We start from the raw sequence: 16,173 nt of genomic DNA on the forward strand, positions 1-16,173 counted from the left end.
GGTGTGATACACCAATGCCCCCCCAATACCACATATTGAAGTGGGGTGTTATCTGAGTAAACTTTTTCAAGTGTATTTGTGTCATGCAACAATATTGCCTCGTTTGCTGAGTGAAGTCTGGTACACACAGCGCCAAACTCACTGGCCAATTTTGGGAACTGGTGTGATACACCAATGCCCCCCCCCCTATACCACATATTGAAGTGGGGTGTTATTTAACCACTTCCATACCGAGTCATGTAAAATGACGTCGGCAAAGTGGTTGTCTAGATCCGGGCCGCCGTCATATGACGTCGGCCCGTTCTAGCTGCTACTGCGCGCCCCCGGCGGCGCGCAGCGGCGCGATCAGGGATGAGGCTCGTCCCTCGGACATAGCCCATCCCTGATCAAGGTAAACAGCCAATAGAAATTGGCTGTTTACCACGTGATCGGCTGTGTCAATCACAGCCGATCACATGAGCGGCTCCAGCACGAGCCGCTCGTTCTCTCTGCAATGCGCGCCCCCGGGGGCGCGCAGAGCAGCGATCGGGGACGAGGCTCGTCCCTCGGACAGAGTCGATCCCCGATCTAGGTAAAGAGCCAATGAAATTGGCTCTTTACCACGTGACCGGCTGTGTCCAATCACAGCCGGTCACAAATGTCAACAAAGAACACGGTAACTAGCTGTCACCGTGTTCTCCTCCTCACACACTGATCCTGTGTGAGGAGGAGATTGTGGTAACAGCTAGTTACCAACTACAGTGCACCCTAAACACACTGATTGCCCCCCCCCCCCAATAAAGAGCACCTGTCACTAGCCCATCAAAGTACCCGAGTACCTGTCACCAGCCCATCGGGTACTCAGATGACAGGTACTTGGGTACTCTGATGGGCTGGTGACAGGTATTCGGGTACTCTGATGACAGGTACTCAGGTACTCTGATGACGGATACTCTGATGACAGGTACTCGGGTACTCTGATGACAGGTACTCGGGTACTCTGATGACAGGTACTCGGGTACTCTGATGACGGGTACTCGGGTACTCTGACGGGTACTCGGGTACTCTGATGACAGGTACTCGGGTACTCTGATGACGGGTACTCGGGTACCCTGATGACAGGTACTCGGGTACTCTGATGACAGGTACTCGGGTACTCTGATGACGGGTACTCGGGTACTCTGATGATGGGTACTCGGGTACTCTGATGACGGGTACTCGGGTACTCTGATGACAGGTACTCGGGTACTCTGATGACAGGTACTCGGGTACTCTGATGACAGGTACTCGGGTACTTTGAGTACCTGTCAACGGAGTACCCGTCATCAGAGTACCTGAGTACCTGTCACCTACCCATCAGAGTACCCGAGTACCTTCCACCTGCTCATCAGAGTACCTGACGCCTGAAGTACCCAAGTACTTGCCGCCTGCTCATCAGTACCCATCACTACTCATCAGTACTCATCAGTACCTATCACATATCAGTACTGATCATCAGTACCCATCAGTACAGTATCACCTATCACCTATCAGTCAGTGAGTACTACTCATCAGTACCTATCACCTGCCTGTCACCTGCCCATCAGAGTACCCGAGTACCTGTCACCTGCCTATCGGAGTACCCAAGTACCTGCCACCTGCTCATCAGTACCAGAGTACCTGTCACCTGCCCAACAAAGTACCCGAGTACCTATCACCCTTCATACAGCCACCATGTCCAAGTCCAAAAAGGTTTATATACGTCCTCCGTTTAAACCTAAATACCGGTGTTATGGAAGCAGATAGCTGCCATAACCCTGGTATTTTTTTAAACGGTGGACGGTTGGCTTTCCGATAAGGGTGGTCCCAGCGGCGGATTCGCCGTGGGATCACCCTTCCGGGATGGCGGAAGAGGCGCCCCCCCCCCCCTCCCGACGCGTTCCGGTCCTTTTCCCCCGCTTACCGGACCCGCCGGCAGCGGGGAAAACGATCCGGTCCCGAATCCTCACAGACAGGATGTTGAGTGAGGGCAAGCTTGCCCTCACTTGACTCTATGGTCTTGGAGGACCGGAGCTACGGAAAATGTTGTTGCCTAGCAACCGGTTTAAAGGTCCTTTTTTTTTTTTTTTCATTTTATATTATAATTATTATTTTTTTTTTTTTCTATCTTTTAGTGTACTTGTGAGATCTGAGGACTTTTTGACCCCAGATCTCACAAAAAAGAGGTCCTGTCGTGCCTATTTCTATTACGAGGAATATTTACATTTCTTTTAATAGAAATAAAAATGATCATTTTTTTTTTTTTTTTTTAAACGGTGTAAAAATAAAAAATAATAAATAAAATAAATAGTAAAAAAAAAAAAAAAAAAAAATTAAAGCGCCCTGTCCCCGTTAGCTCGCGCGCAGAAGCGAATGCATACAGAAACCCCGCCCACATATGTAAACGGTGTTCAAACCACACATGTGAGGTATCGCCGCGATCGTTAGAGCAAGGGGAATAATTTGAGCCCTAGACCTCCTCTGTAACTCAAAGATGGCAACCTGTAGAAATTTTTAAATTGTCGCCTATGGGGATTTTTAAGTACCAAAGTTTGTCACCATTCCGTGAGCGTGCGCAATTTTGAAACATGACATGTTGGGTATCTATTTACTCGGCGTAACATTATCTTTCACATTATGGAAAAAAATTGGGCTAACTTTACTGGTTTCTTATTTTTTAATTAAAAAAAGTGAATTTTTTCCAACAAAATTGCATTTGGAAGACCGCTACGCAAATACGGTGTGATAAAAAATATTGCAATAATCTCCATTTTATTCTCTAGGGTCTCTGCTAAAAAAAAATATATAATGTTTGGGGGTTCTAAGCAGTTTTCTAGCAAAACAACTGATTTTAGCTTGTAAACACCAAATGTCAAAAATAGGCCTAGGCAAGTGGCTAGGATGCATGATGATGCTCCTTGGATGTTAGGCCCCTCTATATGGCTAGGCTGTGAAAAAGTCTCACACATGTGGTATTGCCATACTCAGGAGGAGTGGCAGAATGTATTTTGGGGTGTCATTTTTGCTGTGTACATGCTATGTGTTAGGAATATCCTATAAATTGACAACTTTGTGTAAAAAAAAAAAGTTTTCATTTTTTTCCCACATTTTCCAAAAACCTGTGGAAAAAAATGATATGTTCAAACGACCCATAATGCCTCATAGAATATACGTTGGAGTGTTTGCTTTCCAAAATGGGGTCATTTTGTGGACTTTTCCATTGTATTGGTGCTCTAGGGCCTTGAAAAGTGTGATAGGTAGTAAGAAAGTTTTATGTGTATTTATGCTCTTAGAACGCCTGAATGTGCTTCTTGGACGTGGAGTCTCTTTTTGTGGCCAGGCTGTGTAAAAGTCTCACACATGTGGTATCACCATACTCAGAAGGAGTAGCAGAATGAATTTTTGGGTGTAACTTTTGCTGTGTACATGCTATGTGTTAGAAATAGCTTATAAATTGACAACTTTGTGGGGAAAAAAAAAGAAAAAAAATTTTTTTTCTTCATTTTCCCAAGAATTGTGGAAAAAAATTACAACTTCAAAAAACTCACCATGCCTCTTACTAAATACCTTGGACTGTCTACTTTACAAAAAGGGGTCATTTGGTCGGTATTTGTACTGTCCTGACATTTCAGGGCCTCAAGAAAGGAGATAGGCAGTCAGTACATCTGGTGTGATCAATTTTCAGTAATTGGTACCATAGCTTCTAGACTCAATAACTTTCACACAGACTAAATAATATACACTAATTTGGGTTAATTTTACCAGAGACATGTAGCAGTATACATTTTGGCCCAAATGTATGAAGAAAAATTTATTTTTTGCAAAATTTCATAATTGAAACTAAAAAAAAGTGTTTTTTGTTCAAAATTTTTGCTCTTTTTTTGCATATATCATGAAAAAAAAAAACCCCAGTTGTGATCAAATACCACCAAAAGAAAGCTCTATTTGTGTGAAAAAAATGATAAAAATTTTGTTTGGTTACAGTGTAGCATGACTGAGCAATTGTCATTCAAAATGTGAGAGTGCTGAAAGCTGAAAATTGGTCTGGGCAGGAAGGGTGTCAAACTGCTCTGTATGGAAGCGGTTAACAGTATAATTTTCTAAGTGTGTATTTTAGTCCTGCAAAATTTGGCCTCTTGCTGTGTAAACAGTGCTACACACAGTGACAACAGTTACTGGCCAATTATTTGTAGAACTGGTGTGATAAACCTGTGGCCCCCAATATCACATATTGAAGTGGGGTGTTATCTGAGTAAACTTTTTCAAGTGTATTTGTGTCATGCAACAATATTGCCTCATTTGCTGAGTGAAGTCTGGTACACACAGCCCCAAACTCACTGGCCAATTTTTTGAACTGGTGTGATACACCAATGCCCCCCAATACCACCTATTGAAGTGGGGTGTTATTTGAGTAAACTTTTACAAGTTTATTTGTGTCATGAAACAATATTGCCTCGTTTGCTGAGTGAAGTCTGGTACACACAGCGCCAAACTCTCTGGCCCATTTTTGAAAACTGCTGTGATACACCAATGCCCCCCCAATACCACATATTGAAGTGGGGTGTTATCTGAGTAAACTTTTTCAAGTGTATTTGTGTCATGCAACAATATTGCCTCGTTTGCTGAGTGAAGTCTGGTACACACAGCGCCAAACTCACTGGCCAATTTTTGGAACTGGAGTGATACACCAATGCCCCCCAATATCACATATTGAAGTGGAGTGTAATTTTTGGAGCCTATACAGGCCGACACCTACTTCTGTATCCTGGGAACGCCTACTGTACCTCTAGCCATCAAAAACGAAGTTCTTTGCTGTCAGTTCAAACCATGTGAGCTAATTTTTGAAGCCTATACAGGCTGACACTTACTTCTGTATACTGTGAATGCCTACTGTACCTCTAGCCATCAAAAACAAAGTTCTTTGCTGTCAGTTCAAACCATGTGAGCTAATTTTTGGAGCCTATACAGGCCGACACCTACTTATGTATCCTGTGAACACCTACTGTACCTCTAGCCATCAAAAACAAAGTTCTTTGCTATCAGTTCAAACTATGTGAGCTAATTTTTGGAGCCTATACAGGCCGACACTTACTTATGTATCCTGTGAACGCCTACTGTACCTCTAGCCATCAAAAACGAAGTTCTTTGCTGTCAGTTCAAACCATGTGAGCTAATTTTTGGAGCCTATACAGGCCGATACCTACTTCTGTATACTGTGAACGCCTACTGTACCTCTAGCCATCAAAAACAAAGTTCTTTGCTGTCAGTTCAAACCATGTGAGCTAATTTTTGGAGCCTACACAGGCCGACACTTACTTATGTATCCTGTGAACGCCTACTGTACCTCTAGCCATCAAAAACGAAGTTCTTTGCTGTCAGTTAAACCCATGTGGTCTAATTTTTGGGGCCTTTTATGGCCGACACTTACTTCTGTATCATGTGAATGCCTAATGTACCTTCAGCCACAGAATACTACATTCTTAGATGTCAGGTAAACGCATGTGGGCTAATTTTGGGGCCTGGAATGGCCGACACTTACTTCTTTATCCTGTGAATGCCTAATTTTTCAGACTGGAAATGAAAAACAATGGGTCTGTAAAGGTTCCGCCAAATTGTGGAATGGATGCGGACTCATTTTACAGATGTGTGAATGGACCCTATATGTATTAGACATGTATTTACCGGCTGCTGTCAGTTCTGGCTGATTTATGAAAAAAAATATATATTTTTTGCTGTAAAAAAAAATAAATAAAATTTAGGGCAACTTTTTCAATTGCAATACTTCTGTTATGACATTGTCCATGTGCTGGGACTATTTGTGTACAGCTAGTATGTCTTTTGTGGCTGCAAATATGACGTAAAGGTTTTTAAAGTTTGCCTCCCATTAAAGTCAATGGGGCCAGCTGCGAACTCACGGTTCGCGGACTTTTGAGAAAATTTGCAGCTGGCATTCGCGAACCACCCCGGTCGATGTTCGTCCATCACTAATGTTGAGTCCATGGAATATTTTATATTTAGTCACAAGTTTCGGGAAAATTACAATTTTTTTTTCATGGGTCCTCAGCAAATAGCTTTGGGCGTCTACTTTCTGAAAAGGGGTCATTCAATGGGGGGTTATGTGCTATCTTGGCATTTTATGGTAGTGAGGAGTATAACCAACACTTTATGCCCTTAGAAAGCCTGAGGGCGGTGATTGGTTTTCGGGGTCCTGTACGCAGCTAGACTGCCAAGAATGTCTCACACATGTGGTATCCCTATACTCAGAACAGGCACACATGTATTTTGGGGTGTCATTTCATATATATGCATGAAATGTGTGAGCAATATATCATTTAAATGGCAACTTTGTGTAAAAAAAAAAAATTTAATTTTCCTGATACTTGTGTCAAAATATAAAATATTCCATGGACTTAACATGCCTCTCAGAAAATAGCTTAGGGTGTCTACTTTCCAAAATGCGGTCATTTGGGCGGGTTTGTGCTATCTTGGCATTTCATTGCCTCCGAAACTGTGATAGGTAGTGAGGAGTGACATCAACAATGAATGCCTTAGAAAGCCTGAAGGCAGTGATTGGTCCTGTATGCAGCTAGACTGTCAAAAGGTCTTACACATGGGGTATCCCCATGCTCAGGAAAAATAGCAGAATGTATTTTGGGGTGTAATTTCACATATACCCATGGTATGCATGAGCAGTATATATGCCAGTATATTCCGATAACATGCTGCATTCATTTTGCCTACATTTTCACAAGGTTACCCACCCCCAAAACATCAGTGAGCTAACACCATGCTTCACAGTGGGGGTGGTATTCTTGTCGCTATACTGTGGGTCTTGTTGACCCCTTTCCAAACATAGTTGTGACCATAAAGCTTTATTTTGGTCTCGTCACCAACGATTACAGTGTGCCAGGAGCTGTGAGGGGTGTCAAGGTGTTGTCATATCGTAACTGGTCTTTTTTTTGTGGCATTGGCATTGTAAAGGCTTCTGTCTAGCAACTCGACCATGCAGCTCATTTTTGTTAAAGTATTCTCATATTGTGCTCCTTAAAACAACCCCACTGTCATTTTCTAGAACATCCTGTTTTTCTCCTGAGGTTACATTTGGGTTTTTCTTTGCATCCTGAACAATTCTTCTGGCAGTTGTGGCTGTAATTTTTTTTAGTCTACCTGACCTTTGATTGGTATCAAGAGATCCCCAAAATTTCCACTTCCTAGTAAGTGATTGAACAGTACCGACTGGCATATTCAAAGCTTTGGATATCTTTTTATATCATCTTTATAAAGTTCTGATACCTTGTTATTTTTGATGGTTCTTTTCTGCTCCCCATGGCTCAGTATCTAGCCTGCTCAATGCACCCACATGAGAGCTAACAACTCATTGAATATTCATACATGGACCCTAAGTACAATATAAAAAGCCAAATATGGGAAATTAACCTTTAATTGCCATGTTAAAATGTATGTGTCATCTTGTGTGTCTGTACCAAGGGTATGTGAACATTCCAGGGTATGTAAACTTTTAATCATCTGAATGATTTTTGTTACTATGATTTAAAAAAGAGCCAAACAACTAAGTGATAATAAATGGTTTCATATAATCACTATTCTTAAATAAAATGTTTTTTGGCACAGTCTTATTTTCAATATCAAAGCCAAAATTTCATGATTTCTGCCCGGGTATAAAAACTTTTGAGCACAACTGGATTTAGGGGACTGAAGCCTAAACAGACTAGTTCGCTCTCAAATTCAATAGACTTAGAAAATGCTCCAGCATTCTCCTGCAGCATAGGAAAGATCAATCACAGTTGAGAAAAGGTGGGACTAAAAATACAGATGGGACTCCCATGAAATATACACTGATAGACAAGCTCAACCTCTTATCACCCAGGAGTTAAAGAATAGGAGTGCAATAACTGTCAAATGGATCAGAAATCAACCAGTCTATACATAAAAACGACCTGCTGACTCACTTGGTAGTGAAACCAGAACCAGGATAACTGCCCCAAAGTTGGAACTCCCCAAACAAGTCCATTATGGCAGATTTATTATGTTTTACAAAATACAGAATATTGCAAAATACATTTTCACACCATGTGCAAAAGATTATCAACAGTAAATACACACAAAACTAGATTGCTGTGTACTGTAGCTCCTGCAGAAGGAGTGAAGGGGAATACTATAGAGCAGTGATGGCAAACCCATGGCACGTGTGCCACAGCTAGCACGCAGAGCCCTCTCTGTGGGCATGCGAGCAGGGCCGCCATCTTTTCTCTTGTCCATAACAGAAGAAGAGTGCCCGTTAAAAATATGCTGGTGCTCGGTATACTGACTCAGCTCAGGCTTTACCAACAGCAGCCTCCTGCAGACCTCCCTCCTTCCGCCCTCTATGCATCTCACCTATTGGCTTCCCCGAGACGCAGGGTCCAGTGCAAGGAGGCAAATAGTCAGTCCAGGTGTCAGTCATGGGAGCCTGGCCAGAGTGTGTGGCCGCTGCCTCGGCCAATCCATGGCTTTCGGCTGACTCGGTGGGTGGGCTGGGCACAGGAAAATCTACCACAAGGCTGGCCAGCCAATGGGGAGGCAGGGAGAGTGTCCCAGGTGTTCATTATCAGACCAGGGCAGAAGTTTCCTGGAGTTCTGGGTGGAGCCCAGTAAGGCTGCCTGGAATGTGGGGGGAGGAGCTGACTGGTTGCCAATAGCAACTTAATACAGGCCTTCTGCTTTTCAGTTTTGCACTACAGTAGAGGAAAGAGCTTACAAGAGGACTCCTGGCTGGCTGCAGCCAGGGACCAATGAGGAGCCAAGACAAGTGCATCATGGGACAAGTTGTCCCAGAAAACTTTGGTTCCCTTTTCATTTCTTAAAGGAAAACTACAACCCCAGCATGCCAAAAACAAGAGGAGGGACAGCCTGGAGCCCGGGAAAAAAAAAGGGCTGAGGAAGAAGGGAGAGCAAAGGTGAGAAGAGTGTGGAGACAAGAGTGAGAGGAGGCTGATGTTGTTGGGAAGGGAGAAAGAGAGCCCAAGCCACAAAAGCCCCTGGAATTGAACCAGCCAGTGAGGAGCGAGAGGACGATGCTGAGAGGTGCTGAGAGTACGCGATCGAGCGTGAGGAGGGCGTTCACAGGCACCAACAAAAAGAGAAGCTGCTGCCAGGCACACTGACACTGGACACAAAAGCCGGGAGAGTGCTAAACTGACTGCAATCCCTTTTGAGGTAGGTGACATCACCAGTGTTGGCACTTTGAAAGTTGGTTTTGTGTCACAGTATGGGCACTCAGGCTCAAAAAGGTTCACCATCACTGCTATAGAGTGTCACTCTAGTGATAGTTCTGTGCAGGCTAAGGCTGATGACATCCGATCAAAGGATGACATCACCCAGCAGAAGTCTCAGGGCTTTTGGATGTCTACATAAGAGGCTTTTAAAGGTAAATTATGCATACAATATGTTATTTGCACATATATTTTATTTTGCTAACGGGTCTCAAGACTTTAGTCTTGAGACCCGTTAGCTCTCAAGTATTACTCTCAAGTATTAGTCACTATACCTAATGTTGTAATAAGCTCAAACCCAAAAATGTAATATGTTGGCGCTTACCAATCCTTAGATGTGGTGGGTGTATTAGTTTTCTTTTTAGGCTTTTTTCCCTCTGTTTTACCTAATGATCTAGCCAGTAACACACCTCCTGTATTTTTAAATCAGGACTTTTAATTAAAAAATACCTTGAGATCCTACCCTGCTCTTCTGCAGGCACTTCCACTTCCTTGTATAGAGTTACAACGCTCTGTCACATAGGAGATCACAGGTGATTATTTCAAAATGCATGGTTCATGTTTGTCACCATAAAATAATCCACCCTGAAAAATGCATGTGACCATTATTGGAATTATGCAGATATGTAGACAGGAAGTGGCCACAAACAGGCTGTAGAAGATCAGCTGCAATGAGCTGCAACAAAGGATGAAAAAAATCTATTGTTTCTGATGCAGTTTTAAAGATCTGATGACGTTTTAAAAAAACTGCATGTTCTACAATTAAAGGAAAAAAATTGTCAGCCATTTATCTTTTTAATTCCACTTCATAATTATGTAGCACTTTGTGTTGGTCTACCACATAACATCCCAAAAAAATACATTTACATTTTTGGTTGTAACAGGACAAAATGTGGAGAAGTTCAAGAGGTATGAATACTTTTTCAAGGCCATGTAGGTCCTTAACAGGAAGTCACAAGATAGAAGGCAGTAAACCCCAGACAGAATCCAAGAGCTCAATTAGGAACAAAGATACCTTTGCTAAGACACTGTCCCAGAGCACTGAGTACACTTTGTGATTGCTTCCAGATGACAGTGTAGACACGCTGGAGCAGATCATTCTACAATACAATGCAAAAAAAGGAGTAATGGGTGGTCATATTTAGCTTCAAGAGCAGAAACTTCTGCAAAGCAAGAAATTCCTGAATCAGGTAAGCAAGAAAGTCATCAGTTGTGTGCAGTAAGTAAACTTACAGTGGTGGCTCATTACAGTCAAGTCAAAGGGCAAGTTATTCAAATGGGAGTTCATGCCATACATACATCAAGAACATCACAGTCGCACTGAGTTTGGGAAAGTTTAATAAAATCTATGTTAAAAATTTAAAATCATATATTAATTTCCTCTTGATCTTGAGGTAAACTTGAGTAAACTTACTTTGTAAAGATCCCCACACATTTATTTCCTTCATTTCTGAGACACATACGGTAATCACTATGCCCTCTGAGTAGGCACTGCTGTGAGCCTGCCTTCTGAACTGCAGAGGTGCTAAGATGAGGAGTTTCAGGAGGCAGAATCAGTATAAGAATCACTGCTTGCAGTAAGCAAGGTACCATAGGATTTTTAGTTCTTAGAAATTGAAAGTAAACAATATAGGAAAAGCTGCAAAGCATGCAAGAAGTCAAGGAAGTTGATAAAAGAGATAGCCAGCAGTCAGGCAGTGCTCAACATGAAAGGAGATTTTTTAAGTAAACGTATACTGGATTTCCACCTAACTATTGTTTATATTGCTATTTTGATGCTGATATTATAAAATTAAAGTGTATTTTGTGACAATAAAACTCCTTTAACAAATAATCTCTTGTTTGCTCACATAAATACATAGACATTTAAAAAAGAATACCTATCTAGGCTTACAAAAGGTTCTTGCCACTTCCGATTGAGACCTTTTTCACTTTAGCAGACCTTATGGTATCAACAATATGTTCTTGGCAATGAAAGGACTCAAATTTTTTTTTCCTCCTGACAAATAAATCTGCAATGACTGTTTTTTTTTTTTGAGCATTAAATCAGTCAGTTACTGTATCATGCAACACGGCTGCAAAACAGAGTGCATGCCCAGCCATTGTCAATTGAGTTGTCATTTTTGCGATTTTACATTCTCAAAAATGTATTTTTGCCTATGTTAGCCCCCAAATTAATTGAATCCATTTGATTATGATAAACTTCATGTTTATATACTGTACATATTACAAAAGAAAACAAAAAGGAGTCAAAAATACAGTAGTAGTTTAGCAATGCCATAAGCTAAATGCTCTTTTTCCATATTAATTTCTTTGGGTTACCTTTTAAATGTGTCTCCACAAAAATGCTCTGAAACAATGTTGCTATGCTGGTCACCTTCTTCTTGCACATTTACTTACTTGAACTTCACTGAGGCTGTTGTTTTATTGAACTGTAAATTGATGACTGTGAGTTGACCAGACAGCCCTGTACCTGTGTTGACTTTACACACCATTGTGAACAACTATGAAAATATTTTTTTTCACTAGTGTTAACCAATAATCATAGGTAAAATACAAAGCTTGTAAAAAACTGTATCCTAATAAATGTCTAAATATTATTTCTGTAATTAAGCAATGTTGTTTTTTTCTGAACAAATATTTGCTATTTCGTGCATTTAAATAAACCATACCTTACTATCTATTTCACTGCTCCCTAGTGCAGACTGGATGACATACAGCAAGGCATCAGTCAGTCCATCACACTCTCTCATTCTTCTGCGTGCCTCTTCTCCAGCAGAACTCACATTCCTGGGGAAGAAAAAATATGCCATCTGCAGCACTTACATCTTTTACAGTTCAATTATATTTGAAATCTAGGAAAAAGCTGGGTTACATTTTTTTTTTCCAGGATCATGTCTGGGCTTACAGCATCAAGGTGAAAAAACTGCAGACCAAACTTGAAACTAGACCCATGGCTTTCCTGAAAGCAGAATTGTTGGTGCCCTTTCACAAAAAACACGCAGTGCTGAATCGCACAATACCCCCTGGTCAGGAAGGGGGTAAAATCTTCCGGGGCTTAAGTGTTTAACAGGTCACAGGTCCCTCAGGTCTATTAACTCCCACAGCACCTGAATATTACTGCTGTGGAGATGGGGGGGGGGGATCAGAGGATAGAACATTTTAGCCGCAGAGCCATCAGCATAAGGGATTTATCACACTGATAATAAGTACTTTCTCTTGTGCTGATTTTCTGATAAAACTTAAAAAACACATTAAACCATATCCGCAATAAATATCAACACAAAATAATTACATTTTGTTTACTAACTGCATAAACACGTGAGATTCTGAGACAAAAGTGAAGAATGGACTGCAATGACTTAGACATTTCAATGCCATCTAATTAATTACCATTATTACAGCACCATATTTTCCCATACATGGATGTGCTTATTCCAATTGAAACCAAAACATTATGGGAGATCACATACCATCAGAGGGCACATTATTGGCTTTCCAGCAATACAAGGAAGCAAATAAGAAATGTAAATACAAAATCAAAATGGCTAAAATCAACTTTCGAGAGACAAATAGCGGAGGATAGTAAAAAGAACCCTAAGAATATATTCTTTAAATATATCAACAGCAAAAAACTAGGGCAGAGCATATTGCACACATAATTAACGATGAGGGGAGGATGGTTACAGAGGACACTGAAAAGGCTACCATGCTTAATGCTTTTTTCTCCTCAGTGTTTACACAGGAAAAGGAGGGGTACACTGACCATGACTGTATGGTTAGCAGTACTTCACAGGACTTGTCGCTATGGCTAACAGAGGGTGAAATCAAGGAAAGGCTGGATAAAATTAACACAAATAAATCACCAGGCCCGGATGGCGTAAATCCGGGAGTACTCAAAGAACTTAGTAAAACTATGTCTTGACCATTGTTCCTGATCTTTGCTGACAGTATTATGACAGGAAATGTACCAGGTGATTGGAGGAAAGTTAACGTGATACCGATATTCAAAAAAGGGCAGAGGCATTTCCCGGGAAATTATAGGTCGGTCAGCCTGACATAGATAGTATGTAAACTTCTGGAGGGGATGATAAGGGACTGTATCGTAGAGTTTGCTAAAGACAACAACATCATCAGCAGTACTCAGCAGGGGTTTACAAATGGGCATTCTTGTCAAACCAATCTGTTAACATTCTACAAGGAGGTGAGCTGTGAGCTAGATAGGGGGAGACCAGTGGATGTGGTGTACCTGGATTTTGCTAAGGTGTTTGATACAGTTCCCCACAAGCGCTTAATTTATAAAATAAGGTCTGCAGGCATCGACCACAAGGTTTGCTCTTGGATACGGAACTGGTTAAAATGGCGTGTCCAAAGGGTGGTAATAAATAGCACATACTCAGACTGGTCTGGGGTGGTAAGTGGGGTCCCCCAAGGCTCAGTTCTGGGGCCAACCATGTTCAATATATTCATAAACAGCATTGAGGACAGGATCATTAGCTCGATATCAGTTTTTGCAGATGACAGAAAATTGGGCAGGGCAATAACTTCACAACATGAGGCAGATATCCTACAGAATGACCTGAACAAAATAACAGAGTGGGCAACTACATGGCAAATGAGGTTTAATGTGGATAGGTGTAAGGTTTTGCACCTGGGGACTAAAAACATAAAAGCACAATACACTTTAGGGGGGGAACCTTTGGGGGAATCAAAAATGGAGAAAAATCTGGGAGTCTTAGTAGAGGATAGACTAGGCAATAGCATGCAATGTCAAGCTTCAGCTGCCAAAGCAGTCAGAATATTAGCATGCATAAAGAAGGGGATGTATTCCAGAGATAAAACTATAATCCTACCACTTTATAAAACTCTGGTTCGACCGCATCTGGAGTATTCTGTTCAGTTCTGGTCGCCAGTATTCAGGAGGGATGTATTGGAGCAACTAAACAAATTAGGGGATTGGAGGACCTTAAAGCGGTAGTATCATGCTTTTTTACACTTTTACCTACAGGTAAGCCTATAATAAGGCTTACCTGTAGGTACAATTAATATCTCCTAAACCGGCATGGTTTAGGAGATATTTGCAGTGCATGCAGCCGCTCACGCGAGTTGCGCATGCGCTATGAAGGTCCGGGGGGACCTTCAGTTTTACTTGCCGGGAGCTTGCCATCGCGGGTCCGGCCAATCACAGCGCTGGAGCCGACGAACCCGGAAGAGACTGTGAGGGATCATGGCGGCGCCCGCAGCGATGTCCGGGGGTCCGTGTCGGGCTTCGTTCTAAGGTAAGTAATACATAATGGGCTAGTATGCGATGCATACTAGCTCATTATGCCTTTGTCTTGCAGTTTTTTTTTGTTTTTTTTTACATTTTGGGTTTACAACCGCTTTAATTATAAAGAGTGTTTACAATCACTTGATTTATTCTCCCTGGAGAAGAGACGCCTGAGAGGGGACATGATAGCAATTTACAAATACCTCAATGGTGATCTCAGCATAGAAAAAAAAACTATTAATTCGCAAGGATTGCATGAGAATGCGAGGACATACAATGCAATTAGAGGAGAAGCATTTTAATCTCAGGAAACGCAGGGGGTTCTTTACTGTTAGGGCTACAAGATTATGGAATTATCTACCACAAGAGGTAGTTTCTGCGGGAAGTATGGCTACTTTCAAAAGACTCTTGGACATACATCTCAAGAATCAGAACATTAAGGGGTATGATAAATTATTACGGCCACACACACCTACACAGGTTGAACTGGATGGACTATTGTCTTTATTCAACCTCAACTACTATGTAACTATGTAAACCTTTGTATATATTGTGTACCACTACTACTATATTACCTGGATATATATTTTTGCAAGCAGCATATATATATCTGTACTATATTTGCAAGCAGCATTAATCACATATATTTAAATAAAGTGATTGTAAAGTCTATTTTTTTTTTCTTAATAACAAACATGGTATATCTACCTGCTCTGTGCAGTTGGTTTTGCACATTGCAGCCCAGATCCTCCTCTTCTCGGGTCCCTCTTCAGCTTTCCTGGCCCCTCCCTCCCGTTCAGTGCCCCCACAGCAAGCAGCTTGTCCATTCAGACATGGAGCCGTGACCCGCCCCCACCTCTCTTTCCTGATTGGTTAAATGATTTTGATCGACAGCAGTGGGAATCAATCTCACCATTCTGCTGTCTCAGTCAATGAGAAGGGAAGTCTCAGGCAGCTTAACCACTTGCCGACTGCCTAACGACTATCTACGTCGGCAGTCAGCCCCTCACAGGCAAAGTGACGTAGTACTACGTCGCTAGCCTGTGAGGCTCTAGGGAGCGCTCCCGCTCGCTCACGGACCCCCCCGCGCGTGTCAGCGGTGGACCCGATGTCCGCCGCTCACTCGCAATCGTCGGTTACACCGGGAGAAAGGCAGGCGGCTAATGCAAACAAAGCCGCCTGTCTTTCTCCCCTGTGTAACAGCAGAGATCATACGGTCCTGCTATGTAGGACCGTAGATCTCTGCTGTTAGATGAAAAGCCACATCCAATCACAGTTAGAAGCATGCCCCTAGGGACACACTTAACCCCTCCTTCTCCAATAAAGTTAACCCCTTCCCTGCCAGTGTCATTTTTACAGTAACAGTGCATATGTATAGCACTGATTACTGTAGTAATGTCACTGGTACCCCCAAAAGTGTCAAAAATGTCAGTCAAGGGTTCGATCTGTCCGCCGCAATGTCGCAGTCCCGCAAAAAAATCACAGATCGCCGTCATTACTCGTTAAAAAAAAAAACAATAAAAATGGCAAAAATCTTTCCATTAGTTAGTAAACGCAATAACTTTTGCGCAAACTAATCAAAATACGCTTTTTGCGATTTTTTTTACCAAACATATGTAGCAGAAAACAAATTGG

At 41.9% G+C, this 16,173-nt stretch overlaps 1 protein-coding gene across 4 annotated transcripts in view; it reads right to left on the minus strand.

Moving 5' to 3' along the window:
* The window catches only part of CTNND2 (catenin delta 2), a 921,118-nt gene that overhangs the window by 349,826 nt on the left and 555,119 nt on the right, over window positions 1-16,173 (minus strand). For all 4 annotated transcript variants that reach the window (XM_082258174.1, XM_082258173.1, XM_082258172.1 and 1 more), the window contains exon 13: window positions 11,942-12,059. In XM_082258174.1, the coding sequence (XP_082114300.1) occupies window positions 11,942-12,059 (118 nt within the window). The remainder of the gene's footprint in view (window positions 1-11,941; window positions 12,060-16,173) is intronic.

This window comes from Pelophylax lessonae, assembly GCF_965119305.1.
Source record: "Pelophylax lessonae genome assembly, chromosome: 5".
Lineage (NCBI taxonomy): Eukaryota > Metazoa > Chordata > Amphibia > Anura > Ranidae > Pelophylax > Pelophylax lessonae.